The 27,054-nt window shown below is 52.1% G+C and overlaps 2 protein-coding genes across 3 annotated transcripts; both read right to left on the reverse strand.

Annotated features, from left to right (window-relative positions):
- Positions 1–1,518: 1,518 nt before the first annotated feature.
- Positions 1,519–20,237, reverse strand: PNLDC1 (PARN like ribonuclease domain containing exonuclease 1). Of its 2 annotated transcripts, none has more exons than XM_040448728.1 (19): positions 20,110–20,237; positions 19,630–19,687; positions 19,254–19,327; positions 17,598–17,637; positions 16,945–17,068; positions 16,463–16,551; positions 14,928–15,028; positions 13,724–13,800; positions 13,427–13,570; positions 12,803–12,872; positions 11,087–11,172; positions 9,435–9,490; positions 5,802–5,866; positions 5,271–5,324; positions 5,033–5,075; positions 3,509–3,608; positions 3,069–3,244; positions 2,841–2,939; positions 1,519–1,772 (listed from the first exon to the last, which is right to left on the reverse strand). In XM_040448728.1, exons 1-19 carry the CDS (start codon positions 20,183–20,185, stop codon positions 1,709–1,711), a joined length of 1,596 nt encoding a protein of 531 aa, XP_040304662.1. In that variant the 5' UTR covers positions 20,186–20,237; the 3' UTR covers positions 1,519–1,708. The 2 variants fall into 2 exon arrangements, with proteins under 2 accessions (XP_040304662.1, XP_040304660.1); XM_040448726.1 differs by having other exon boundaries at positions 12,803–12,875.
- Positions 20,238–21,580: 1,343 nt separating this feature from the next.
- On the reverse strand, positions 21,581–26,724 carry MRPL18 (mitochondrial ribosomal protein L18). The gene is made up of 5 exons (XM_040448731.1): positions 26,455–26,724; positions 25,981–26,167; positions 22,726–22,957; positions 22,138–22,238; positions 21,581–21,893 (listed from the first exon to the last, which is right to left on the reverse strand). The coding sequence occupies exons 1-4, from the start codon at positions 26,504–26,506 to the stop codon at positions 22,167–22,169; spliced, it is 543 nt and encodes a 180-aa protein (XP_040304665.1). The 5' UTR covers positions 26,507–26,724; the 3' UTR covers positions 21,581–21,893; positions 22,138–22,166.
- Positions 26,725–27,054: the final 330 nt, after the last annotated feature.

Genomic DNA, 27,054 nt, shown 5'->3' on the forward strand with positions numbered 1-27,054 from the left:
CTTCGGCTCAGGTCGTGATCTCACGGTTTGAGATTCAAGCCCCACGTAGGGCTCTGGCTGGCGGCATGGATTCTCTCCCTCTCTCTGCCCCTCCCCCACTGGCTCTCTTCCTCTCAAAATAAACGAATAAACTTGAAAGAGAAAACAAACGAACCCCAGGAGAATCAGGAGCTAGAACCCAAGCAGAGTCACAGACTTGGAGCAACTCGGCCACCTCCACGCCGCCCCCACCCCTCTCCCCCACCCGCCGCCCCAGCAGGGACAGCAGACAGTGCCCTCAGCACCAGCAGATGCCCCACCGAAGGTGTGAGAAGCAGGGGAGGGTAAAGACCCGTGAACAGCTAAGAGGTAAAGTCCTGACAGGCCGCTTTCACTCCCGAACCACAGAAAACAGCTCACGGTGCTCAGACCGCACTCCGAGCCCGGAAAGCCAAAACGGTCACTCCGCTCACCGACCTAAGCTTGTTCTCACTCTCGTGTTGAGCACTGAATGCTGAGCCCATCTAAATTAGACTGGGCCCCGAAAGCCCACATGAGAAAAGGGAGCTCTCCTCAGTGTATACAAAGTGACATCCGACTGGGGAAGGGGGGGCGTCCCACTAGGATGCTGTGTGGACAAAGGGGTAAAACTTCCCTCCCGCCACCTGGGAGTTCGGTGTCCTTGGCCCGACCATGAGCTGCCCCGAATCTCGAGGGACAGCGCCCCATCTGGCGCTCACGTCCCTCAGGACAGGCAGCTCCCGACTGGGCGGCTGCCACCACTAACACTCCCGTTTTATGGAGGAAACAGCGGCACCCCCTCCCCGCCCCCATTTAGGAAGGTTCTGCTGAATCATAAGTGAAGTTTCAAGATTGCACAAACAGCCAAGTTCTGCTCCCGATGGAGAACAGCTACTCATAAAGCGGAGAACAGCTACTCATAAAGCTGAGTACAGTGTGGGCATGGCGGGTGTGGAGCACCACAGAGGAAACAAAATAACCCGAGTCTTCCTGGCCCCTCAGGGGACACAGCTGTGGGATGGAGAAGTTTTGTTTTTTGTTTAATTTTTCTTTTTTGAGAACAAGCGAGCGAGCAAGCCAGAGAGGGTCAGAGAGACTGGGAGGGAGAGAGAATCCCAACTAGGCTCTGCACCAGCCATGTGGAGCCCGACTCGGGGCTCGAACTCATGAACTGTGAGCTCACGACCTGAGCCAAAACCAAGAGCCGGATGCTTAACCGACCGGGCCACCCAGGTGCCCCTGGGTAATTCTTGCTTCTGAAGTGAATGTTCAACATTATAAATCAAAAAATGTTATCAAAACATCACAAGATGCACATGGACACTTAGGCCATTTCCCAGATTTAAATCCCAAGCAGCCTATTGGCCAAGAATTTCTCTCCCAGAAATAACGTGGCCCTTTGTTCACCTGGCGTCCAGGGCTAGTTGTCTGCACATGAGACCCTCTGGAACATTAGCTTAAGTTCCCAGAGGTGGGAACTTGTCCCATTTACAAAAAGAAAAGTCTGGGCCACGAAAGTTCCACTTCTAAGGATTTCTTTATCGTTGATAATAGTTATACAATTTGACATTTGAAAACAAAGTTCCTCATGAGGACTGCACAGATCGGTCTGCAGAGAAAGGTACGATTTACACAAAAGCCACAGGAGCCCCATGCGGACGGCTGTCCCGGAGAGGCACGGAGATGGGACAGAGGCTGCAGGCCACGCTCAGGGGTCAGGTCTTCCGAGGACGAGAGCGAGGAGGGCCCAGGTGGCCACCACGCCACAGACCCTGCAAGACAGAGCGCGGGTCAGCGGTGCCGGCTGGCCAGACGGCTGCGTGTGCACTGGCAGGCGTGAAAGCCCAGACACGCGGGCCCCCCGCTCTGTTGACCCAGACCTTCCTGTCTTCCCGTCACTTCCCCAGCTCGAGCTTCTGCAGAAGGGCTCCGAGACCCACCCGGACCGGTCGTCCTCCTAGCGGTTTACATCAAAGGTTGGCAGGCAGGAAAACATCGCCAAGGGGCCGAACGTCTTCAAGCATGCCGTTTTCTATACATGCGGCTCCCAACCGGCAAGCCGAAACCCTTACGAAGCAACTCCACCTTTCAGTTACGCGGGCCAAAAAACCCCGATTCAAACTCGACCCTGCTCCAGTCTGCCCGAGACCCCCTTGGGCGCCCCCCTCTGCTGCCATGCAGTCCAAGCCCCAAAAGCCGATGGCACGCCTGCCTGGCTCCCCGACTTCCTCCCTGGCCCTCCGTGTCCTCTGCAGTCTGTGTCCCACCTCTGCTGAAAACCTCTGACCACCCGAGGCTTCGCCCACGGCCCTCACCCGCAGCCCTCCAGCCCTCCAGCCCATCCGGCCCACGTACCTGTCCCTTCTCTCCTCGTGGCCCCTCTCGAGGGCCTCCGCCCGCTGCCTGGACACGGTCCACCCCCGCGCTCTGCCTGGCTCGTTCCCTCACCTCCCTGGAGACTTTAATGGGGTCCCACCTTCTCCTTTAACTGTCCGCCCCTCTCTGGCCCTCCACTCCCACCTCCTGACGGGCTCTTCTTTTTAACAGACACTTGTCACCTGATCTGTCATGCAATTCACCTGCTTGTCACCTCCCACTGGAGTGTGAGTTCCACAAGGGCAAGATTGCGCTTTGTTCATTGACGAAGGCCTAGAACCTAGGCCAGCACCCAACACAGCGGACGTTTACTAGAGCCCTGTCCGGTCTCACTGACTAACGTTCAGGCCACCATACGCGCCAAGGACCCCTTGACCACACGCTAGCCAGGGAACCGTGCCCCACTCAGCCCCAGCTGGCGCCGCGGGCCAGTCCAGAGGGCAGCCTCGGCCCTGGTCACTTACTGCAACAAGCAGTTGATGTCAGGGGAGTGTCTCCAGTACCGATAGAGGGAGATCTGCAGGGTGGGGTGGCCCCGGTACTCCCTCAGGATGCTCCGAGCGCTGCCAAAAGAGGGTCTCAGGTCAGGCACGCAAGTACCAGCCCTGCATCTCTGAGCAGGCAGCAGGAGGCCGCAAGGAGACAGGGCGGGCTGCGGGGTGGGAGGACGGGCTGAGAACCCAGGCACCTACTCCTTGAACTTATTGGTCAAGAGCAGGAACTGGCTCCGTGACAGTCGCCGGACATCGAACTTGCAGAGATTCTGAAACTCACGATACACTTGCTGCTCGCTGACCCCAGGCCACCTCCGGACGCTGAGGAGGAGGATGGGAGGTCGGATACTGGGGTAATCTGGACCAGAAAAGTTCTAGAAGACAGGGAGAAGAAAGGAGATTCTCTGCCATTCCTACTGGCAACCTACCCCAGGGTTTGAAGACCCTGAGAGAGGCTAGGAAGGGCTCTGTCTGGGCTGGGAGGGGAAGGAAGGAACGAGCGCGTCCACACGGGTTTGGGCAGGAAGACACAGAATAAGCCTAGCAGGGCGGGAGCGCCCCCTTCTGAGAGACCCCCAAACCAGACTGCTCCCCGCATGCGGCTGAGTAGGGGAAGGAGCAAAACAAAAGCTACTCACGATCTTAGGGACCCCGGCTCGGATAAGATTCACCTGGTTCACATAGGGAGCCAGCACATCGAGGTACAGAGGGAAGGACAGCTCAGGCAGGGAGCCAGCTCTACGGGGACAGAGAAAAGCCCAGAGCACTCAGGCATGCCAACGGTTACACACAGGTCCTCGGCCACAGCTGAGGGTCCGGGGACAACAGGGGAAGGCCCTTCCTCCCTCCAAGTCCACGTGCTTCCCCCAACCAGCCAATCTCAGAGCTCTGTCCAGGCCCAGGCCAAAGCAGAACTTCCACTTTGGTAAAGATCCCTTGACAAACATTAGCAATGGGCTCAGAGAATTCGTGAGAGGCCGCTGTCCCCAGGTCCACTTTATCATCCCTTGATGGGACCATCACCCTTGATTCCAAAAGGCCGTCCCTCACCCCTCGACCCACCACGCCCTGCCTCTGTCCAGACACCACCAGACCCCTGAGCACAGGTCTGTGAGAAGACACAGGCCTTGGAGCCAGGCAGGCCCAGCAGCCATAGAACTTCTCTAAATCTAGGAGGGCTTTTAGGTCATGAGGATTCAATCAAATAAAAGGATGTAAGGCACCCAGGTGCCACTTCCGGACGCTAAGGAGGAGGATGGGAGGTCGGACACTGGGGTCATCTGGACCGGAAAAGTTCTAGAAGACAGGGAGAAGAACAGAGGAGATTTTCTGCCATTCGGGCTGTTAGCTGCCTTCACCGTCTGGCACGTGGGTACCTCCCAGGGAGCACGGAGATGCGGTCAGAGCTCAGGGAGGAGCAAGAGGGGGCGGACTTCCTATTTAAGTTATAAGCCTCACATCAATAGTTCAGAGGATTGCTATGCATAACGTCCATTACCAAAACAGACAAAAAGGCAGTACCAAGGTTAACAGATTAGTCCAAAGTTATTAGCTTTCACTGGTCCGCAAAGGTTTCCAAGTCGGCCTCAAGGACCCTGTGTTTCAATTCTGATGAGCTCCTCACCTGGCCCAAATCCTACACAACAAACACGGACACCCAGCCGGCGCTACAGAATGTGTATTTCACGTGTGGTGTCACCGCCTATGAGCGGATGCTGGAAGCGTCGAGGATGATGTCACCACGCATTCCAATCTGGGGTTTTAGAAACACTTTCCTATATGCCCGATTCCCAGTCCCTCCTTCTCCCCGGCCTGACTGTGGGGACCCCCAGGAGGGGTCCCTTATCGGCCTGGACACTTAGCCCTCCTACCTCACTGTGACACAGTGATGAAGAACAGGCAGGTAACCAAGCAAGCTTACACCCCGGGAGGCACAGCTGGCCTTACCGCCTCGGCCTCCCGGCACGTGAGTTTTCCCAGTGGGAACACAGGGGCCAGGACCAGCAGGGAAGGCCACCCTGAGGAGGAAGTCTGCTTCCCCGGGCAGGGACTGCGTGTACATAGCGCCCCACACGCTCCCTTTGGGACAGCCGCGGGAGCCGGGAGCCTTAGCTCACACCCAGCGAGCCCCGTTCCCGTAACAGGATGGAAGGAACACTCACCCATGTACTCTCCACAGGAGCAAATGTGCCACTTTCAGAAGAACTGGGGACAAAACGCTAGAGATATAACAGACGTCCAGCCTCGACCAGCTCCCCTTATCAAAACATGCAAAGCCATGATTTCTGTGATGTGCAACCCACCTAGAAATGAACGGAGAGCCTCGGGATTGGGGAGGGGGGATCATCCCCAATAAAGCGTGAGCCTCCCCCCACCAAGTGTAACGACAGCAACTCTCACCTGAGCCACAGAGGAAAGCATCATACGCAGCCTCGTGGGGGTACTTGGTCTCAGCTGAAGCCGTGTTCCAGAAGCGGGAGAGAATCAGGCAGCCGTCAGAACGCGGCCTGGACAAGGAACCTCCTCTCCGCCCAGCTCCACACCCGTGCTGGCCGCACACGCACCACCACCAACCATCGCTCCTCCAGAGACGGGTGTGCCCTTCTTCCCACCCGCACCCACCTTCACCCCAGATCCCCCACGGCAGCAGGAAGCCGAGGCAGAAAGCCACCCAGCAGGCTAGTCACATGTCAAAGGGGAGCAGACGCCCCCCAGGAGGTCGTGAAGCCTTCCAGAAGGACTCCTTTTCAGGGTGGGGGGGGTCACGTGGAACACAGACAGGAAAATGATGGAGCACCCACGTAACCCTCCCACACACACCTGCCCACGGGGAGACCAGGCCATAGCCTCCCTATGGGGGCCACCTCCCCACGGGGAGACCAGGCCAATACTCAGCTGCCTATGGGGTGGCCCCAGCTCACGGGAACATACCGTATTTTTCGCACTTGCTTGCGTGAATAATCACTGGCCCGGAATTTTTGGTAGGATTCAAGTCACTAGTACAGAAGAAAAACAGCGTAAAGCATAGTCACAGAGGGGCGTCTGGGTGGCTCAGTCGGTTAAGCATCCAACTTCGACTGAGGTCATGATCTCACAGCTCGTGGGTTTGAGCCCCGCGTCGGGCTCTGTGCTGACAGCTTAGAGCCTGCTTCAGATTGTGTCTCTCTCACTCTCAAAAATACACGTTAAAAAAGAAATTAAAAAAAGAAAAAGCAGTCACTGAAAATAAGCCCTTCTTGGTATCTCCTCACCGTCTTATGCTAATATAACTAAAAGCGTCCCCAGGACTGGGGTGCCTTTTTGAAAGAAACAAAAAGGCACAGGTCCAGGAACAGGCGGATGAGGTCTCAGTAAGCAGGCAGCAGCACAGGTGAAGACGGCGAGAGAGGCTGCTACTAGGTCACTAGAGTACTGGCCACACGCTTAGCCTGAGTGAGGAACCTGGATAAAGTTGACACTGGCTCTGCCCAGGGAGCACGCACCTGGTGACCCAAAGGACACATACAGAGCTGGCCCTGCAGCGCCCGAGGCACTAACAGTGCACTGGAGGGTACAGAGGCTGTGGGCAGGAGGGACGGAAAGCTTCCTGAAGGAGGAAGCACTCCATGAGTCCTGAACCACAGGAACTCGCTTGGCTGAAGCGATGGGGAGGCGTCTGGCATCTCTCGCACAATGAAGGCGCAAAGGCAGTGAGGGAAAGGGAGCAAGGCCTGACCTGTGTGTGTGTGTGTGTGTGTGTGTGTGTGGCTGGAGCCCCCGAGGGAAAGGCAGGGGCCAGTGAAAGAGCTCAGCTGTTGGCAGCGGGGGCAGGGGGAGGTGCTTGAGGAGTATCAGAAAGGCAGAGGAGAAACACAGGCCAGTCAAGTTCACATTTTAAAAGATCACTTGAGGGGCACCTGGGTGGCTCAGTTGGTTGAGCGTCCAACTTCGGCTCAGGTCGTGATCTCACGGTCTGGGAGTTTGAGCCCCGCGTCGGGCTCTGTGCTGACAGCTCAGAGCCCTGAGCCTCCTTCGGATTCTGTGTCTCCCTCTCTCTCTCTGCACCCCCCCCCCCCGGGGTGTGTCTGTCAAAAATAAACAAACATTAAAAAAAAAATTTTTTTTTTAAAAGAGCACTTGAGCAGCAGTGGGAAACAAGGTAGGACAGGCCATGAGGCACCCATGGGGCTACCAACATCCCTGGAATGAAAAATACTTGGGGGCACCTGGATGGCTCAGTCAGTTAAGCAGTTGACTTCAGCTCAGGTCATGATCTCAGTTTGTGAGTTCAACCCTGCATTGGGCTCTGTGCTGACAGCTCAGAGCCTGGAGCCTGCTTCAGATTCTGTGTCTCCCTCTCTCTCTGCCCCTCTTCCGCTTGTGCTCTGTCTCTGTCTCTCAAAAATAAACGTTAAAAAATTAAAAAAAAAAAAAAAAAGGAAAATAAAGATTGGGGCAGTGATCCTGGGGATGCAGAGAAGGGCAGACTTGACTATAGACATTCAGGGCGGAAGACAGACAGAACTCGCCTGACCAGCAGACATGGCTGGCTCGGCCCGTGCAGGTCTCGGCTGTGGCACGGGTGCCCCCACTCAACGAGAAGACCTTCCCTCCATTTTCCGCCACAGCTTCTGAGAACTGGGTCTGTGCCCAGTGTCTCGGAACACTGGTTTCCTCATCTGTTCAAGGAGAGTGGCTGCTCGGTTTAGGACCGTCAGCAGCACGGCCAGTGGCGAACGTGTCACAGCCGCAGGCCCAGCGCAAGGCACAGGTCTCGGTCCTTTCTCACCAATGAGCACAGGAAGTCCCACGGCGGCCTGTGCGTCACCTAGAGTCATTTTCTCGGGTCACAGGCCATGAAACTCAGGCCCAGAGACACTACTTTTCTCAAGGTTGCTGGCAAGCCACCGGGTCGCAAAGCTGGGGCTCAAACCCGAGAGGTCTAGATTCAGAGCCCGTTAGTAACGGGCAAAACTCTGGCGCGCACACCAGCCCTGAGCACGGCACCAGAAGGACGTAGAGGAAGCTGCTCCAGCACAGCAGTGGGTTTGGGGGGCAGAGAACAACGCCAGGTTAGACGCGCTTGCGGCCACGTGGGGTAGGAACATCAGGCAGACAGGCGGCTCGCCAGGGGGGCCCCGGAGGTCCGAACGGCAGTCACGGCGGCGGTAGCTGAAGCGAGAGGGGTGGATTCGGTCACCCGGGGACACAGCAGTGAGCAAGAAGGAGGCCGAGGAGCGACCCTGGGAGCGAGGGGGAGGGGTGGAAGAACAAGAGCCCACGGGAGTGAGTTAGAAACGAAAACCCTCCACAACTCCACCAGAGGCTACCATCAACGGTGCAGGAAGAGAGGGGCCCGGGGTGCCAGGAACGCACCCATGAGTCAGCCCATCGGCCGAGACCGCGGAGGAGTTTGCACTGGGCAAGCTCACAAGAGCAAGTTCCGTGAAGGAAGAAAACCCGGCCTCGGTGGGCCGAGGCGAAGTAGAGGCCCCTGAAGATAAGTCGCAAAGATAAGAACAAAGACCATGTTGCGAGAAGAGAGTCAAGTGGGGAGCTGTCGTTTCTGGGTCGGGCTGATGACGAGGGAAAGGAGAGGGCCAGGAGGAGGGCCCCGAGAGGGAGGCCATCCAACCAGCGGAGGGACAACGGGACTAGAGGCTGGGCAGGTGGGCGGAGGGCAGCCCTTCCCTGCCTGGACCCTGCACACAGTAGGCGCTCACATGTGCCGACTGGCAGGAGATCCTGCCACAAAGGACAACACTGCAGAGGTCTGGAGGGGAGGGGAGGGGACCCTTCCTGCATCTGGGCCCCATTTCTTCCGGGAAATGGGGCCCAGGAAGGCCATCGGAGGAAGGAGACATGAGGCATGAGGACCCAGAGGAGACCGTCACATGCTGAGCCGCAGGGCACCCCTGCGGGCTGTCACAGGACAATCGCAGACAGAGGCGTCCTTCCAGAACGGTCCCACCTCCAGCTGCCATTGCTCAGGTTTGCTGCTTCCCCCCCCCCCACCTCCCCCCAGGACGGAAAGGCACAGCACCCCCACCCTGGCGCCTTCCAGGCACCGCATCCCCACCAGCAGGCCCCCAGACCACAGCGGATCAGGGCTGTGAGGGGAAGTGGGAGCCACCGCTCCTGCAGGAAGGTCCGGGGCCATTCACTCAAGTGTTCAGAGCGTGCCCACCCACACCACGGCAGGCGGGGGGACAAACATCAGGGCACTGAAGGAAAGAAGCCTGTTGTGCTAGAGCTTTTCACTCCAATCAGAAAGACATCAAAAGAAGTTAAACCCTGGCCACGAGAAACCACCATATACTTCAGTAGCTGTAGACATTTTACCTGCTTCCTGCCCCTCTAGGCAGAGTTTATCAACCTCAGCACAGGAATGTCAGGGGCTGGAGAATTCTTTGCCATTGGGGGCTGTCCTGTGCATCCTGTCTACTTGCCAGACACGACAGCCCTCCCCACCCCCCAACGACCAAAAGGATGTGTCCTGGGGAGTAAAATCCCCCCACCCCCCATCAAGAACCCCCTGCTCTACGAGCAGCTCCCTCCCCCCGCAAAAAAAAACAGCCTCCTTACCTGTTTAGGACTTCATAAACTTCTGAGAGATTTGAAACCCTTGGGAAATTCAGTTCCTAGAATTATGGAACAAATCAGAATAAAACTTGTGCTTTTCTTATCCGCTTGGGGATTGCCGATGGCCACTGAAGGATCCTGGAAAATAATTCCTATAAACTCCTCTTTCTATTCAAAGATCAGGGTCTTTATCCCTTGATTAGGGCCCTAGCAGCACCCTTGGGTTTTCTAGAAGGTACCCAATACCCTAGGCTAGAAAAACTGCAATAACTCCTACCACCTTCCTACAAAGGCACGTGTCTAAGGGGTTCTGTAAACATATGCCTCCAAGGCACCAGACCATGGCCAAGGACACACATGTGGACACCAGGTGCTCTAAGAACCGGAGAGCCTTGGGCAACGCCAGGTCACCCCGAGCTCCTCTCCGCTTGTGTGGCAAGAACACGTGGGTTCCCTCCGATCAGCCCACACCCTTCCTGCTTCACCCTTGGACTCTGTCACATGGAGATGCACAGCATCACAGACCCGCGGAAGAGCTGGAAACTGGGGAGGGACAAATGATAAACATGGCTCTAAGCAAAGGGGTACCAAGTAACCCAATGCCTTTTTTGTAGCTCCCTTACTGAATAGTTAGGTGACCAGCTTCGGGCTTTAAAATGCTGATCTGATTCCCCTCTCTCTGTTCCTCAGTTTAAGTTCTAAGAAGCATTCAAGCCAGTTGGGTGCCTCCCTTCTCCATGTGCAATTCATACCCTAACTGTGCAACAGAAGTCACCTGGGAGTTTTAGAAACACCACTGTTGGGGCGCCTGGGTGGCGCAGTCGGTTAAGCGTCCGACTTCAGCCAGGTCACGATCTCACGGTCCGTGAGTTCGAGCCCCACGTCGGGCTCTGGGCTGATGGCTCGGAGCCTGGAGCCTGTTTCCGATTCTGTGTCTCCCTCTCTCTCTGCCCCTCCCCCGTTCATGCTCTGTCTCTCTCTGTCCCAAAAAAATAAATAAAAACGTTGAAAAAAAAAAATTAGAAACACCACTGCACCCCCAGCCCCCTAAACCATAGGAAGCTGGTGGTGGGGTCCAGATGGCAGGATTTAGCTTCCCAGGTGATGGTATCGTGCCCAGGGTTGAAACCCATGACCTTAAGGCTCAGCAGAGATCGTTAAGAGCCCTCAGAGCCTCCCCACCCTGTTGAGCAGGCCGCAGATACTTATCACGCACGTATCAAGCTCTAGAACAAACTGCTCCGTGTGGTGCTTTAGATCGGACAAGCTACATACAACTCCGTCAAAACATGGGAACTTGGATGAGGGAAGGAAAAAACTTACAAGCTAAGATGATAACCCAACGTGAAAATACAAAGGAAGTTGTTACTGGTTGTAAAATAGGAGAGAAGGATTTGAGGAACAATTTTTAAAAAAGAGACGGAGTGAGGGCACATGGGTGGCTCAGTCAGTTAAGTGTCCGACTTCAGCTCAGGTCATGATTCAAGCCCCATGTCGGGCTCTCTGCTGACAGGGCTGAGCCCATTTGGGATTCTCTCTCTCCCTCCCTCCCTCCCTCCCTCTCTCTCTGTTCCTCCCCTGCTTGCACTCTCAGGAGCTCAGGCTCTCCGTAAACAAACTTTAACAAACTGGGACAAAGCAATCCCGTTCCTTACCTTCCAGATGTCCTTTGTCACATTCTTGGTGTCAATGAGAACAGGAAATAGGTTGTGAATATTCAGCTTAAATTGATCATAGCTTTCTGAAGCAAAACACCAGATAGAAGGGAGTATGTAGATAAAAATGGGAAGGAAGATTCTCCAACCTAGCTTGTCACCAACACTAATTCACAAACAAGGCAAGCAAAACAGAACAAAATGGGAATTAAAAACATCCTTTCTCCTAGTCATTAAGGATTTTAAATCTCAAACCAACCTGCCATCACCTTTTGTGGTGGTGAAAGCCAGACGGTTTTCCAATAAACTCAGGATATTGGCTATTGTCAACGCTAGTTAACGTAGTTGTGGTGTGAGCCAACGCGCACAGGGAGAAAGAAGTGCTATTGAAAAGCGGGTATGAAATGGTCTGTAAGGGACTGTTTAGAGGAAAACAGAAAAAAAAAAAAATCAACTAAAAATTCTAAGTGCCCTGATTAAAAAAAAAAAAAAAGCTATTAAGCTATTAATTGGTATATTTATCAAAGGACTACCTGTATGGAGTTTAAAGAGATTTATGGCAAAACAAACCAAAGCAAACCCCACTCTCCTCTGCCCGCTCCCCAGGCAAGCGCTTTCCATGTTCTTTCTCTGGGTGTTTGTTCCCAGACCTGCAAAGGCGCTGTGCTGCGGGTTGGGTTTCCCCAGTTTTACGCATCCACCTGTCGACTGCCCGCTGGGTGAGAGGACAGCCCGTCTCATCCCTGGCTCTGCCCCCTGCTCCCCTCTCTGCCCCCAATGCCCCCTCATGTCCCTAACACCCCTCCCCACCCTTCCTGCTCTCACAGGGGCCAGGCCGTGGTCCCCAACCTCTCCTTTCTTACCCAGGTTTTGTTCTCCCAGCAGTTTTGTTTTGTCTTGGTTTTTCTGGCCAGCGCGCATTAATTTTACCCCTACTTGTCCCTCGATTCTCTCCATATGCTCAAACTGAGGGGTTTTATCATTTCCGGGGAAGTCTTAAAACTTTCCCACCCTTTTAATCTAGACAACGTACACTATTTCATTTAATCCCCCAATACTAGGATAGCGCCATTATTATCACCCCCTTCTTACAGGCAAGGAAACTGAGAAAGCACCTTGCCGGAGCTAACACGTGTGAGGAGGGTTGGAGGACGACAGAAGCAGGGCTCTCGAGTCCAAGCCTTTAACGGCTGCAGGACACTGTCGTACATCCGATGAGGGCACCAGTCAGGCAAAGTGTGGCACAGCCAGAAGACAAGGCCACACAGCCACCGAAATGACGTTAGGTTAACGGCATAAATGCTTTGGGTAAGTGGGGGGGAAGCCAAATGCAAAATCATGTAGCGCGATCAAATTTGTGATAAGTCCCGGGGGAGGGGGGGGCGCCCCAGGAATCAAAGCGTTAGGATTATAGCGGAGACGGAAGGCAGCTTCCTCTCTCCTCACATTTCTGATCCCACAAGGTCTCACGCAATGGTACACGACAGCTGCCATCAAGGCGGGGACGGGATCAAGCCGAATGGAAGTCTTTCTGCCGGAAAGTCACCTGGCTTGCACTGGGGGATAAAGGGAACAGGCACAGATCCGCCAGACCCCCGGAAGCCCGCGGGTCCCGGGGAGGGGTACGTGGAGGGGCTACCCTGGGGCAGGACAGGGGCCCAAACCCCGTCTGGACGTGAAGGGAAGACCGGGAGGGGGTGGCGGGCACGCCCATACCTGGAAGCGGCCGGAAGAACTTCTCGTGCAGATGCAGTAGGTCTGTCATCATGTTGTGGCCCACCAAGGGCTGCTTGGAGGGATGGACAGGCGGCAGAAAGGAGGGTTAAAACCAGACATCCTGGGTCCACATTCTCCCGCGGGGGGGGGGGGGGGGGGGGGGGGAAAAACCCCGAGCACCCCCCCCCCCATCCCCCCCCCCCCCCCCCCCCCCCCCCCGGCATCAGAACCCTGAGATCCCACCACACAGTATCCCCCCTCACCACCCCCTCCCATGAGAAGCGGCCCCTATGCGCAGATGCCAGAAAGAGGACGAGCAGGGCTTGGAGGGATGTGGGGCAGGGTCCACGCCGGGGGCTAAACTGAAGCAATTCCCCCCAAGCAGTTCCGGGTCAGCTAGTCATGACGTGGGGGTCGGGAACCTTAGTGTTTTATGCAGACCCTCTGTCCCCGCTTAACCCGTCGCGATCTGGGGAAAGAAGGCTACATCCAGAAAGCCGGTTATCAACAAGAACGGACCGCTTCTATCTCAAGGCATCTCATTCTTGTTGGCAGCCGCAGCGCATCACCATGGTCAGAAATACGAAAGACGGCTGGAGGCCAAGAAGAGAGATTTTTCCCTACCTTCTGGGCTTTCACCAGCATCTGGAAAAACACAGAAAAACCCCTCGCAGAGAGAAGAATCTTCTCCTTCCAACAGCTCTCTCGATCGCAGGAGGTGTTCTCAAGGTACCAGCGATGCTGTTTGCTCACTTTTTTCACTATGATCTGAGACAAAAGTAGAGACGAGTCCTCTGAATCCCGGGTTCCTGGGAACGTAGCCATAATCTCACAAAAGGGGGGAGACGAGAGAGAGCCTTTCTCAGAGGCCAAGGGAGAAACAGAGCCCCTGAGGCTGCCCACCCCCAGGCGGGAACTCACCCCCTGGTCTCTCAGGACCGTCCAGATGTTGGGGAGGGCCTGCCTCAGCACCAGCTGGATCTCAAAGGCCTGGAAGCCTGCGGCAAGGAGACACAAGGCTCATGTGGAACCGCCACAGACGGCGGTTCACCTTCCCCTCGAGAGGAGGAAGGGAAGTGGAGAGCTACATGGAACAAGTGGAGCGCTTCGGCATGCCGCGGCCAGAAGCCCACAGGACAGGACGACACGGCATCCGTTCCCGAAGCTGATGTCCCGGCCACTCTGAAACGGAGGACCCCAAAGGGTCTCTGTGTGGGGGTTACAGCTATTGACGGCCACCACGTTAGCACACTACGCTGAAGGTCATAAAGTTCTCTTTCAAAATGATAAACACAGGGGCGCCTGGGTGGCGCAGTCGGTTAAGCGTCCAACTTCAGCCAGGTCACGATCTCACGGTCCGTGAGTTCGAGCCCCGCGTCGGGCTCTGGGCTGATGGCTCGGAGCCTGGAGCCTGTTTCCGATTCTGTGTCTCCCTCTCTCTCTGCCCCTCCCCCGTTCATGCTCTGTCTCTCTCTGTCCCAAAAATAAATAAACGTTGAAAAAAAAAATTCAAAATGATAAACACAGAGGCCCTTGGGTGGCTTAGTCTGTTGACTGACTGACTTCAGCTCAGGTCACGATCTCGTGGTTCGCGTCGGGCTCCGTGCTGACGGCACGGAGTCTGCTTTGGATTCTGTCTCCCTCTAACTGCCCCTCCCCTGCTCTCGCTCTTTCAAAAATAAGTTGCTGTTGTTTTTTTTAATTAAAAAAACCGAACAGGTATGGGGTGCCTGGGTGGCTCAGGCGGATGAGAGTCCAACTTCGGCTCAGGTCATGATCTTGTGGTTTGTGAGTTCAAGCCCCGCGTGGGGCTCTGTGCTGACAGCTCAGAGCCTGGATGCTGCTTCAGATTCTGTGTCTCCTTCTCTCTCTGCCCCTCCCCTGCTTGTGCTGTCTCTCAAAAATAAATAAGCAAATGTAAAAACAAAACCAAACAAAACAAAACAGATCAGAATGCCTCCAGCTTCTGAGTTGAGGTCAGAGCTTGATCTAACCCCAAGGACAACGTGCCTGCTGAGCTGACGCCCAGGATCCACAAGACAGAGGGGGTACGTTTCCCCCGACCCCCACACCTGCCAGTGACCAGCCCCAACACTCCCAGGCTCGGGGAGAGCCTCCTGCCTACCAGCAATACCAGGGAGAGTCATCCAGTCGCCCTCCTCCGCCAGGTCCAGCCACCGTGTCACCTCATCAATCACCACCTTGATCTGGTCTTTATCCAGAGAACTGAAGGCGGGCAGACAGAAATGGGAGGTTGGAGAAAACCACGGGAACCACAGAACCTCAAGACAGTGTGAACGTGCCAGGGGTTTGGAGGGTGCCAGCTTTAACACGGTGATCCGGGCAACAGAATGGACCCCAAAGGGACTATTTTCTGAGCCTTGCTCTGCAACAGAAAGCCAGACGCTTGGCCTATGCTCTCCCATACATTCGCAGGGGCACGCCCCATCCTTTCTGCCTCACTGGGACGCATGCAGGAAGAGGCCTTGGGAGCGAGCCAACGCTGAGCACTACAGTCAGGCCTGTCTGCTTAATTCGGCCTTTGGGACAATAAAGCACCATCTGGTGACATAAGGAAAAGACAGGAACTTTGGTAAGCACATCTTCTCCCATGTTAGGGACACAAGAACATGATGTTATTTTGAGATGAGGAAAGACTCTTCCCCAACATTTGAAAATAACAGAAGGTTAAAAATTCAAATAGTTTTCCTCTCACAAAAAGAGACATTTTTATTGAAAATCCATGAATGAGGATTTCAGGGGGGAAGAAAAAAGCCCAAAACTTCTGGGGGCGCCTGGCTGCCTCAGTCAGTGGAACATGCAACTCTTGATATTGAGGTTGTGGTTTCGAGGTCCAGCTTGGGTGTAGGGCTTAACAAAAACAAACAAACAAAACCCCCCACCTCCAATAGTACGTAGTTATCTGGACCTGATAATCAGCCAGAACATTCCAGAGCTAAAACTGGTCTAATTTAAGCCCCCTCCCGATAAAGGCAAGACTCTAAAGCTCAAATTGCTGAAGTGACTGGTTGAGCCCTATACAACTGACTGCAGGGCCTGTCTGGGGCCCAGGTGACCACGCGATGCTGTCACTGCATCACTCCTGGCCCAGCTCTACGGCATTACGGGGTTTCCAGTAGGACAACTGGCCCTGGGGCCAAAAAAGAGAGGCAGAGACCCCACCCTCGGGAGCACTCAGATTCAAGAACATGAGGCAGTAGGTCCACGCCGAGGCCTACGACCAGCATGGTCAAGGTTACCCGGGATTTACCCCTGAAACCTCCCCAGGATCACACGGAAAGCCAGCACAACGCGTCACAGGGAGTCCCGCAGAGCCCCTCCCTGCCGTGGCACCAGAATGGAGTGCCTGCTTCTCCACTGGAGTACTGAGTCAAGAGTCGGTTCTTCCCCGCTTCCCTTCACTTTTGAACATAAAGATCATACTTGATGCAGCAAGAGGGCGCTCATCGCAGCGGAAGGAACGGAACCACCGTCACTCTGAGCGGTCCCGTTTGGCTGACTGCATACTGCCGAAGCCACCCCGGTTAAAGGTGACGCCGCGAGGTCACTGTGCTCTCGAGCCAGCACACCTACCCACAGGATACGTGAAAAAACACCAGAAACAGAAACCCACGAAGCACCTGGAGAAACAGGCTTTACCTGCGAACTTTCCAGTTCCCAGTCAGGATGTTGTGTTTGATTTTCTTCTCCTGTTCTTCATTCATATATGGGATCCCGTTTTTGAGAAACTAGACAGGATGAGAACAAGCAGACTAGTGGAGGCATCCTCTGTGCAGCAGGAGCAGATGAAAAAGAAGCCCTCCTTGTCCAGTCTCACGTGCACAGGAAATGAGACGCAGCCCAGCTGGACCAAAGAACCTTTAAAACCTTCCTATCTCTGGGGTACCTGGGTGGCTCAGTCGGTTAAGCATCGGACTCTCGATTTCGGCTCAGGTCATGATCTCATGGTTCATAGGGTCGAGCCCTGTGTCAGGCTCTGTGCTAATAGGGTGGACCCTGCTTGGGATTTTCTCTCTCCCTCTCTCTCTGTCCCTCTCCCACTTGCGCTCTTATTATAAATAAATAAAGCTTTAAAAAAACAAAAAACAAAAACCTTCCCCTTCCCCGCTCTGCTGCCATACCTTGTTGTAGTCGAAGCCATACTGATTCAGAAACTGGACACTGGAAGCCTGGAAAGAGAACTCCGAATCCAAAACCCCAAACGTCGTGGGGAAGAGAAAGAAGTTACATGAATGGGCTACATACCTATAAAAAAATAAACATTAAAAAAAAAAAAAAAGCCAAAGACATTTTTTTCAGTTCTAGCCCACAGAGCAGGGTTCTAAGCGAATTACTTCTTTCACTTGAGAAGTACCTAAACGTTGGCCACTTCTAGTACTGCTGACTGCGCTGGGGCCAAAGGAAAAAGGCAGAGATCCTGCCCTCGGGGAAGAGTCCACCCCCATCCTGAGTCCACCGTTCAGCACGCTTTCTGCCTGCTGGTGTCCAGGAGTCACACCACCCTCATTAGACCTACCCTGAAGGCTCACAGAAACAGGGAGAGGGGCACCGACGTGCCAGGAAAGACCCCCGGAAAAGATGCTGCCCCAAGAGAGACTTGAAGCAGCCAGAACCTGCAGGGGACGGGAGGCCGGAAGGGCACAGAAGGGGAGGAGAACACGGAACATCCAGGGCCAAAGTGCTTCAGAGCCCGGGGCCGAAGACGGAGGGGAGAGCAGGTGGAGGAGATTAGTGGGCCAGAGCCAGGTGTTTTGCAAAAGGTCTTCATACATACTTGTTTGACTCTCCTTCAATACTGGAAAACACAGACAATCCTGCAAGAAGAACAGAGGGAGTGAATACCCAAGCAAAGCTATCAAAGGTTAGCTGCAGAAAGGAAACACTGCAAACGGGTACTCTGCACCTAAAGATACTTTGTATGCCTTAGAATAAGATAATCTCTTAAAAAAAAAAAAAAAGATTAGAAACAGGAGAGCTCTCAAACTGTAATTCACACTGAAATTACTAAACTGTAATTGTGAATGGTTCTTCAAATACAGAAAACTGACATTTTTCTGGTTTTAAAACTAACCGGAGGAAATGCTAAAGAAAACAGAGATTTATACACTGAAGGACTTTAAAATGTCTGCATGGCTAAGAAGACCCTATGGTGAAGTGAAGAAGACTTCAAAGTAGGGGAAGACAACAGAAATATCTACATGCTGTTTCATATACTTTTCAAAGAGGTCTTACCGTTAAGAAAAAAACTGCAACAGAAAAATAGCAAAAGGAGAGAGAACACACACACATGCTCAGCATAGAAAAAGCAAGGGTAAATCTGTTTCAAGACCTTTTTTTGTAAATAAAACTTTATTGAAACATACCATGCTCATTTACATATTATCTTTGGCTAACTTCCAGCAACAGAAAGGTAGCTGTAACAGAGACCATGTGAACGATCTGCAAAACCTAAAAATGTATCGCCTACCCCTTTACAAAAAAGGTTAACCCAGCACTTAAAATGTAGATCAGGCGTGCCTGGGTGGCTGAGTCGGTTGAGCACCCGACTTCAGCTCCGGTCATGATCTCGCAGTTCGTGAGTTCGAGCCCCACATTGGGCTCTGTGCTGACAGCTCGGAGCTGGAGCCTGTTTCGGATTCTGTGTCGCCCTCTCTCTCTGCCCCTGCCCCGTTCATGCTCTGTGTCTCTCAAAAGTGAATAAACGTTAAAAAAAATTTTTTTTAATGTAGATCAGAACAATTAGATTTTTCCTCTACCAGGTGGGCAAAAAAGTGAAGACTGATCTTACCCAGCATGAGTGAGGAAACCAGGCACGTTCAGTGCTTTAGTAGAAGTCAGTGTAAATTCTGTAGATGGCTGGTGGAGAGGGATCATTTGGCCCCCCAAGTTCATACTTTCATGCACATACTAACTCCACAACTCCACTGCTGGTAGTATACCAAACACATCCATAAACACCAGGACAGTTAACACAACTTGTTTGATTATGCACAAAAGGTAAAAAGGCATCATAAGGAGACTGAGTCAATCCCTACATTCACAGCTAGAACACTACGTGACTGTTAAAAAATGAATGGGAATCTGTTTATGCTGATATAGAAAGATGTCTAAGCCCCATTAGTGAAAAAGTCTGCAGAGCGAGATGCTTTATAACAGGATCTTGTTCTTGCAGGTTTTAAGCAAAAACCACACGCATTTTTTCTTGAGAGAGGATACAGATTCTTTAATGTCGATTTACTTAGGCATGGGAACAGTGCAGCTAATTCAGTTTCTGCTTGTTCCCAAATGTCGGGCCCCACAGGCACAACACGGCCAAAACTGAAGCCAGCATCTCTGAAGGGAGTCAAAGCTGTTTTACCAGCAGGAAACCCAAAGGCGATACAAACCCCTCCTTCAGTAACTCTAGCAAACAGCTGAAGAAGAAACTCACCAATCTGACAGATTGTGAATTGCTGAACACTCTGACGGGTCTTTAGATACCACTCCGAGGGCAGGTCGAACAGGCTGCGGAAAAACAGACATCTCATCCCACAGGGAAGGAAATGGTGTGAAGGCACCCCAGACTCCACTTTGGATCAGCATCTCTCAACCACAAGCAGCATTTTTCTTTGTTACAACTATTACCTACTCCCAGTGCTCAGTGGACAAAGACCACCCCCCCCACCCCACACCCACGAGGGGGGGTGCTGCCCCGGAACCCATGCCAACAAGGTGTCTGCAGAGAAAGAATAAGTGGCCAGAACACCAGTCGGAAGGGCACAGGTGAGCCCCTCCCTAGCTCAGATGTAAGGCAGCTTTGGCTTTACCTGATCTGCTGGGGCCGGGACTGGTTAGAACGAAGGCCCGTGAACTCGATGTCCAGACCTGCGGGGGAGGCAAAAAACAAAAAAAAGACGAGAGTCCGCAGACACAGACCATTGCCACGGCTCTTCATGTTGTAAGTGTTGCAGGTGAGCGAGCGTACTCGACTCAGGAGGCCAGGTGGGGTCAAGAAGACAGAAAGGAGAAAGCCAAAGCAAGGACAAGCCAGGCCACTCATCCCATCCGCTCGGCTCTACCTGGACCACAGTGGGGCCAAGGCATAATCGCTGCCTAACGTCCCACGGCCCAGGCCCCAGAAGGAATGTCCCCATCCGTCGGAAGGGCCCTCTTTGCGCCTCCCGCGGCCTGCCGAGCGTGCCGGCTGGGCCTCCCCTCTCTGACCCTGTCCCGCCCGCGCCACACCCTGTGCAGGCTCCCGCGGGCCAGAGGGATGCGGCGACAGGGCCCGGAATCCCCGCCCTTACCCACGAAGTCCGCGCCCAGGACGAGCTCCTGCAGCAGAGGGAGGCTCTGCTCGAACTCGTCGGCGCCCACATCCATGGCCACGCAGCTCCGCCGAGGGCGCCCGGTGCGGCCACGTGCAGCCACGCGCTTCCGCCGCGCCGGCCGCCTTAAAGGGCTCGCACGGGAAGCGGGCGGCCCGGGAGCCTGCGATTGGCCGCGTGCCGCCACCTGCCCGCCCACAGGTGTCCGCCCTTACACCTCGGCCGCGGGCGGGGCTCGCTTAGACCCCGCCTTCCAGCCAAAGCCCGTTTCCCTTGCTCCGCGCCGCAATCTCTGCAGTGACTTTAAGGTGCGGTTTACCAAGACCTAGGGTATTAGGACGGGTGGTGGGAGAAAATGGTGCCTGAAGAAGGGTGAAAAGAGGCCAGTAGACAGCACCTGGAGGAACTGCGGTCCGTAGGTCAGGACGGCAGCTGTGGCAGGGTGGAGGGACCACCTCTCGTCCGCTTTGAGATCAGCACTTGTTCGCACTTCGCCCGTATTGAGCTGCCCCGTCCCCTCCCCTCCCCCAACACCCCTTCTTTTTCTTCACTTTGTCTGCATCATCCTTTATAATACCATCTATCAAACTCTCCGCAAAAAGCCTCAATAATTGCCCATCGAACTGCAGAGGTGATCTGGGACAATCCTTGCGAGGGAAAAAAAAAATCCACCTATTCCTTGCGGCGGGGGGGGGGGGGACCCACGTACAGTGTCACTTCCAGGTGAACTCTATTTTTGTCTCTGTCAATTTCCGAAGCCACTAGTCCATCGGTCTTTACGTCTTCCCTTGAAGGCCTCTCAGAACCAAACATACTTTTAAAAAATGTTGGTGCATACTTAGCTTTTTTCAGCAACCTATCAAATACTCAGATTGGAAATAGTAATGTTATTTCACTTATGTGTGTATAATTGAGATACACATTTAAAAACTGGGAGGAAATGCTCCAGAAGCTACCCTAACTGCTTACATGTTCTTCCTCTTCACATCTGTCTTAAATAGCCAGAAGTAGTTAACCTCTTTTGATTTAATCCACTCCCGTGAGAGAGCTGCTGTGACTCCCACCCGGCACAGCTTCACCACCCATCCAACAAACTCAATTAATGGCATATGATATACACCAGCCCTGCTCCTTTCCACCGCTCCTTCAGTTCCCCACTGTGCTTTCTTCCTTCAAATCTGCTTCTGCAGGTTAGGGTTCAGGAGCCCAACTGAGGTTAGGATTTGTCCCTTTTCGTCACAGCACTAAGGCTATTTATAATAAATTGACTGATACAGGCATTTCCTATTAAAAAAAGAAAGTCCACACTCTGAGCAGCAACAGCCATCGTTTATTGAGATCACCCTCTGCGCTGGACGTGGTGACATGCAGTTTGCATAAACCTCGTGTGTGTGCTCTTGCCACAGTGAGCTCAAAGGCAAAAAAAAAAAAATATTCATTTAACCAGAAAGTGTTCATAATATGCATTTATTCTTTAGCTTATAAACAATTTGTCCTTCGAAAGTTAATTATCATTGGCAACAGCTTTTCTCAGGTACTTCTGTCCAAGAGAAGGTAAGAATTTAGCCCTTGATGAGCAACAACAAAATACACACACACACACACACACACACACACACACACACACACACACACACGGGGTGAAAGGGACGACCTTCTTAACTGGCAATAACATTCCACTGTTACGTGATTGTATAAAACTTCCAAGCTGGCTGTTCTTCCAGATGCTCTCTTCTGAAGGATGTAACAGCTCACAGCTTTATTTTTTTTTAATTTTTTTTTTTTCCAACGTTTATTTATCTTTGGGACAGAGAGATACAGAGCATGAACGGGGGAGGGGCAGAGAGAGAGGGAGACACAGAATCGGAAACAGGCTCCAGGCTCTGAGCCATCAGCCCAGAGCCCGACGCGGGGCTCGAACTCACGGACCGCGAGATCGTGACCTGGCTGAAGTCGGACGCCTAACCGACTGCGCCACCCAGGCGCCCCAACAGCTCACAGCTTTATATCCATACGTTCGGAACGATGCTTCTAGTTCATTCATAGATTCTCCGGGGCTCCTGCAGCACCACACCGCCTTCTGTCACGGCACTCTGTAGTCGCTTCATCTGGTTTTGAAGATCAGAAAAAAGGAAAAGATTAAGTCAGCACAGTAAGCGGACAATACACCGTGCTTCTCACTCCTCAAAAGAAAGGGAGATGAAACAGCCGACTTGCTCCTTGCTAACTTCCAAGCCTCCCCTGGTTTTTCAGAAAGCGATCTTAATGACACGGATAAGAAGAGACCTTAGAGACGTCAAAGACTAATAGTGTCTCGTTACACACGAGATGTTAGCACGTGAACGGGGAAGCAGAGCAGTCCACGTTGCGGCTGTACACCAGCCCTCCTGGATGGACTCTGGACAAGCCAGCCTCAGGTTACTTGTACACAGGACAGGGGATACTAATCCTGACCCTCTGGGCCACTCTGCAGGTCAGGATACCCACCTCAGCACCTGCCACGTGCAAAGAACCTGAGAAATGCAATTACCGTTACTATGTAAGCACCTGACATCGGGAATTAGTACCTTCTAAATAAACACGAAACCAAAATACCGAGTCTGAGGCTGCCTCCCACGGAGTGGGCTGGTAGACCATGAAGTTGATTCCTGCCTCCAAGCATCGCTCTGCCAGCACCCGTCCCACGCTCTCACAGGCCACCACGTTTGTGGTGCTGTAAAGATGCTTTTTAATGGCCCACTCCCGAGTGGACGCTGAAACCACAACCTGGCCACTGCGATGCTCAACAAGCGCTTCCACGTGATGCTGAGTCCTTATAACTCGCAACCTAAACGAGATGAGAACAGAATAAAATCATAAAAGAATCCTAAAGATTAAAAAGCCTCAGGTGAATAAACGCCAAATATTTCTCAAGAACACGGTGTTTCATTTACTTCAATGCACTTAACCTGGATTTTACTTGGGGAAGGTGTTTGTCCTCTGCCTTTGTGAGGATGACCTCAATAACTAAACCAAACATTTCCACTTAACACCTCAAATATCCTAGAGAAACTTGGTATTTCTGAAAAGTGAGAATTATTGACACAGCAGCTACCTCAAAAAAGGATTTAAGGAGGCAGAGCTAAGCTGTGACCCTGCGATGAGTAAGGATGTATTTACTCTAAGCCTTTATTTATCAGCTAACACCAAAATAAAGATTGATCAAAGATTTAAATGTAAAAAACTGAAATCATAATACTAGAAGGTACACTTTTTTTTTACAATCTCGAAGTAAGCCTATTTAAATGATATCAAACCATGTCATCCAGTTTTTATAAAGACTGACAAATTTTTCTGCAGTTAAAAAAAAAACAGCAAGCTGAAACCAAAAGGCAAGCTAGAAACAAAAAACACTTTAAACACATATTATGCAAAGAGGTAATTTCCACGTAAAAAGCCTCCTATAATCAATAAGAAAATGACCAATAACTTAACAGGCAAAAGATCTGAACAGCCTGTTCACGGAAATAGAAAATATTAATGGCCCTTAGGCCCATGAAAACATGTCCAACCTCACTGATCAAATGCATGGAAAAAACTAATTCATTGCAACCCTGTTTGGAAATCACTGCGGTAATCAACGATATGGAGCCAGCCAACGAAAGCATCCATGTGGTGGTATTCTATGCAGTCACCAGAACGAAGTAGCACTTGATGACGATGCTGCTGACACTTATTGAGCATCTACTGTGCCAGGCACGGTCCTGTTTCAGGCATAGTTCATGTAGCAAAATAATCTCATAACCATTTCTTTTGATTTTTGTTTTTGTTTTTTATTTTGATTTTGTTTTTTGTTTTTTGTTTCAGTCAGAAACTGACCCAAAAAGGTTATGTCACTTTAGCAAGATTACAACTAATGGTAAGTAATGGAGCTGGGATTTCGGTCCAGGGGTCTGGTTCCAGAGCCAATGTTCTTAACCAACACAAAGGAATTCCAAGATGTACTCTGAAGGACGCAGGGAGGATTCAGGCGAAAAACAGTGTATATGGTGTGCTAAAAGATTTGTAATTTATTTTTTTTATCTTAGAGAAAGAGAGCAAGCGGGGGACAGAGAGAGAATCCCAAGTGGGTTCTGCACTCAGTGCAGAGCCTGACACAGGGCTTGATCTCACGACCATGAGATCATGACCTGACCTGAAATCAAGAGTGGGCCACAGTCTGCTGATCCTTATCCTAAACCATGTGTTGAACAAAGGCAGAGGACTCATCTCTAAGGTCACTTCCTACTATAAAATACCAAAATTCTATACTGATAATACTGTGAATATGGCTGATAGAACAAAAAACAGGTGGGAAAATAGATCTCTAATTATTTAAATGATCCAAATATTAAGTAAATAGGTTTGGTGTTTCAAAAGCTTTTTTGACTTAAGATCCAGATTAATTCAAGTTATCTGCCTTCTCCCTTTGACTCCTCCCTATGTACACTAAGTAAAAATGCATCATAACAACTGTAACACTTCATTATCCCTATTCCATCTTTCACTACAAACCCATGAAAACATCTGCCGACAGGGATGACGTCTACTCTATGTTTGCATCTCTTGCCTCTAGCAAAATGCCTATGAAACGCCACAGGCCTAATGATCGTTGAATGAATATATCACACAGATACGATTTCTAACTTTCCGTTACAATTTTATGGAGTCCTTAAGAAACATTCCCCTTTAACACATGCTTACTAAGTAAATCAGCAGATAAAATAAAGCAGCACAGTGATAATAATTTCTAGTGGCCTGGCTCTTAGGGGAGACCAAACATATCTGAATCCTAGCTCTGGTGCTCATTATTAACCTTGTCCCCTTATGCCTCAATTCTGTTGCTCCTATAAAATGGAGCACGTTATTGCACCTGCTTCATAAAGTAATTTTAAGGATTAAATGAGAAAACGTACATAAAGCAACTAATGTAGTTCCTGGAAAATACAAAAGCGGTCAATAAACAACCATCTTTATAACCAAGAATAGACTCCTAACCAGGGCGCCTGGGTAGCTCAGTCCGTTGGGCGTCCAACTTCAGCTCAGGCCTTGATCTCATGGTTCATGGGTTCGAGCCTCACGTCAGGCTCTGTGCTGACAGCTCAAAGCCTGACGCCTGCTTCAGGTTCTGTGTCTCCCCCTCTCTCTGCCCCTCCCATGCTCATGCTCTGTCTCTCAAAAATAAATAAACGTTAAAACAAAAAATTAAAAAAAAAAAAAAAAAGAATAGACTCCTAACTTGTCTTTCTGCTTCTACCCTACCCCCTTAAAAAATCTGCTCACCCCAAAGCAACGAGAATGACCTTTAATTCAAACTCAAACTTTAAACCCTCTCACAGTTTCCTACTGTAGTGAAAAGAAATCATAAATTGCTTACTTCAATTTACAAAGTTAATGATCGGTCTCCTACCTACTCCTCTATTTTCACCTTACACTGTCCACTCCTTCGCACACTAAGCTCACTAAGCTCCAGGTACACAGGCCTTTTAGTCCTTCCAACACACAAGCCCATTACCACCCTGGCCGTTTCCTCTGCTGGGAATGCTCTTCCTGGCAGACTGTCTTCTCCCTATCTTTTAGCAAGCACCCAGCCCCCCCCTCCCTCCGCCCCGTTCTAACATCATCCTCTTTAAATTTTCTTCCTGACATTTATTTACTGTTTGTCCCCCCACGCCCATCTCCTCCTCTGCTAACGTCTCCTCCACCACCGAACAGCAGATCCCTGCGAAGAGAATCCCCAGAAGTATCTGGCAGGTTAACTGAATTGATGAAACCAACTTGTAGCGCACCCTGCACTGCTCTGTCAGTCAATTACCTGGCCGATGTTATTACCTGTGCCAGAACTCACGGGAGGGCCACGCTGTCCCCCAACCCCGCTCTTTCCTGGCCACAGCTAAGAGCTCCAGATTGCGCGGGTTCCGGTTGGTGAACTCTGGCGCGACGGCTTCATTTTCCAGAGGATCCACTCCAGGCTTCACCGCTGGCTTGGAACTGGTTGAGAGCGCTGCGACCCCACACCCTAAGAATGGAAACCACCACATGGATCTTTAAAAAGACAACCACGGACAAAACTGGAATGTGATCTAACCTCTGTCCCCATTCACTCCCCGAATCTTCTCTCCCCGGAAGGGGGAGAAAAGGTAAGTCTGGTCACAGAGTCCAGTCATCACAGATCCTGGTTCTTGACTTCCTACTACTGTCATCACAATGCTGTTAGCCTGGGATGTGCTGAATATAAATCACTACTTGCGTGTGCACACTTATTGGGCAGGCCCTGGGAAGTTATCTGAGAGAAGTGGGAATTACCGCGGTTCCTGCAGACCGACAGCCACTCCCAGAACCGCGACCGGAGCGCCATCGGTGAGGGATCGCGAGCACAGACTCGGAAAAGCCTCGCGTCCTTTCCTCACCGAGGTCCCAACCGCTCGCCGGCCGCAGCCATATTAACTCAGGAAAAAGAACTCGGATTCCGGAGGTCATAGACGTCTCGGCCCGGAACTAACAAGCCCCTCCGCCGAGCGGCTGAGAGGGCGGTCCGTCACCTCTGCTCCTCCAATCACCGCCTACGCTGAGATCCACGCGACCCTGGAGCCCGCCAACCACCTCGCTGCAACGCGACTGGGGGCGGAACGCAACGCACTAGGTTAGGAGAGCTTTTAGCGTTGAGTCGCGGGTCCGAGGCACCCGTAACTTCGCGTTGCCGTATTTGGCTCCCGTAGTCGCAAAGCCTCGGCCGATCGTTGTCGAACCCACACACAGCCCCGCTGAGCAATAGGAGAAACTGGGCAGCGCAAGATGCAGTTTCTCTTCAGAAGCCGTGATTGTCATTTCCCCGGATGGCCCGTGTAACACTCTTGCCCCGTCCCACCCAGGTTCAGGCCCCGAGCTTATGCTGTGACTCGCCGC

The sequence above is a fragment of the Herpailurus yagouaroundi genome, unplaced genomic scaffold (genome assembly GCF_014898765.1).
Source record: "Herpailurus yagouaroundi ecotype Mexico unplaced genomic scaffold, PumYag 198, whole genome shotgun sequence".
Taxonomy (NCBI): Eukaryota; Metazoa; Chordata; class Mammalia; order Carnivora; family Felidae; genus Herpailurus; species Herpailurus yagouaroundi.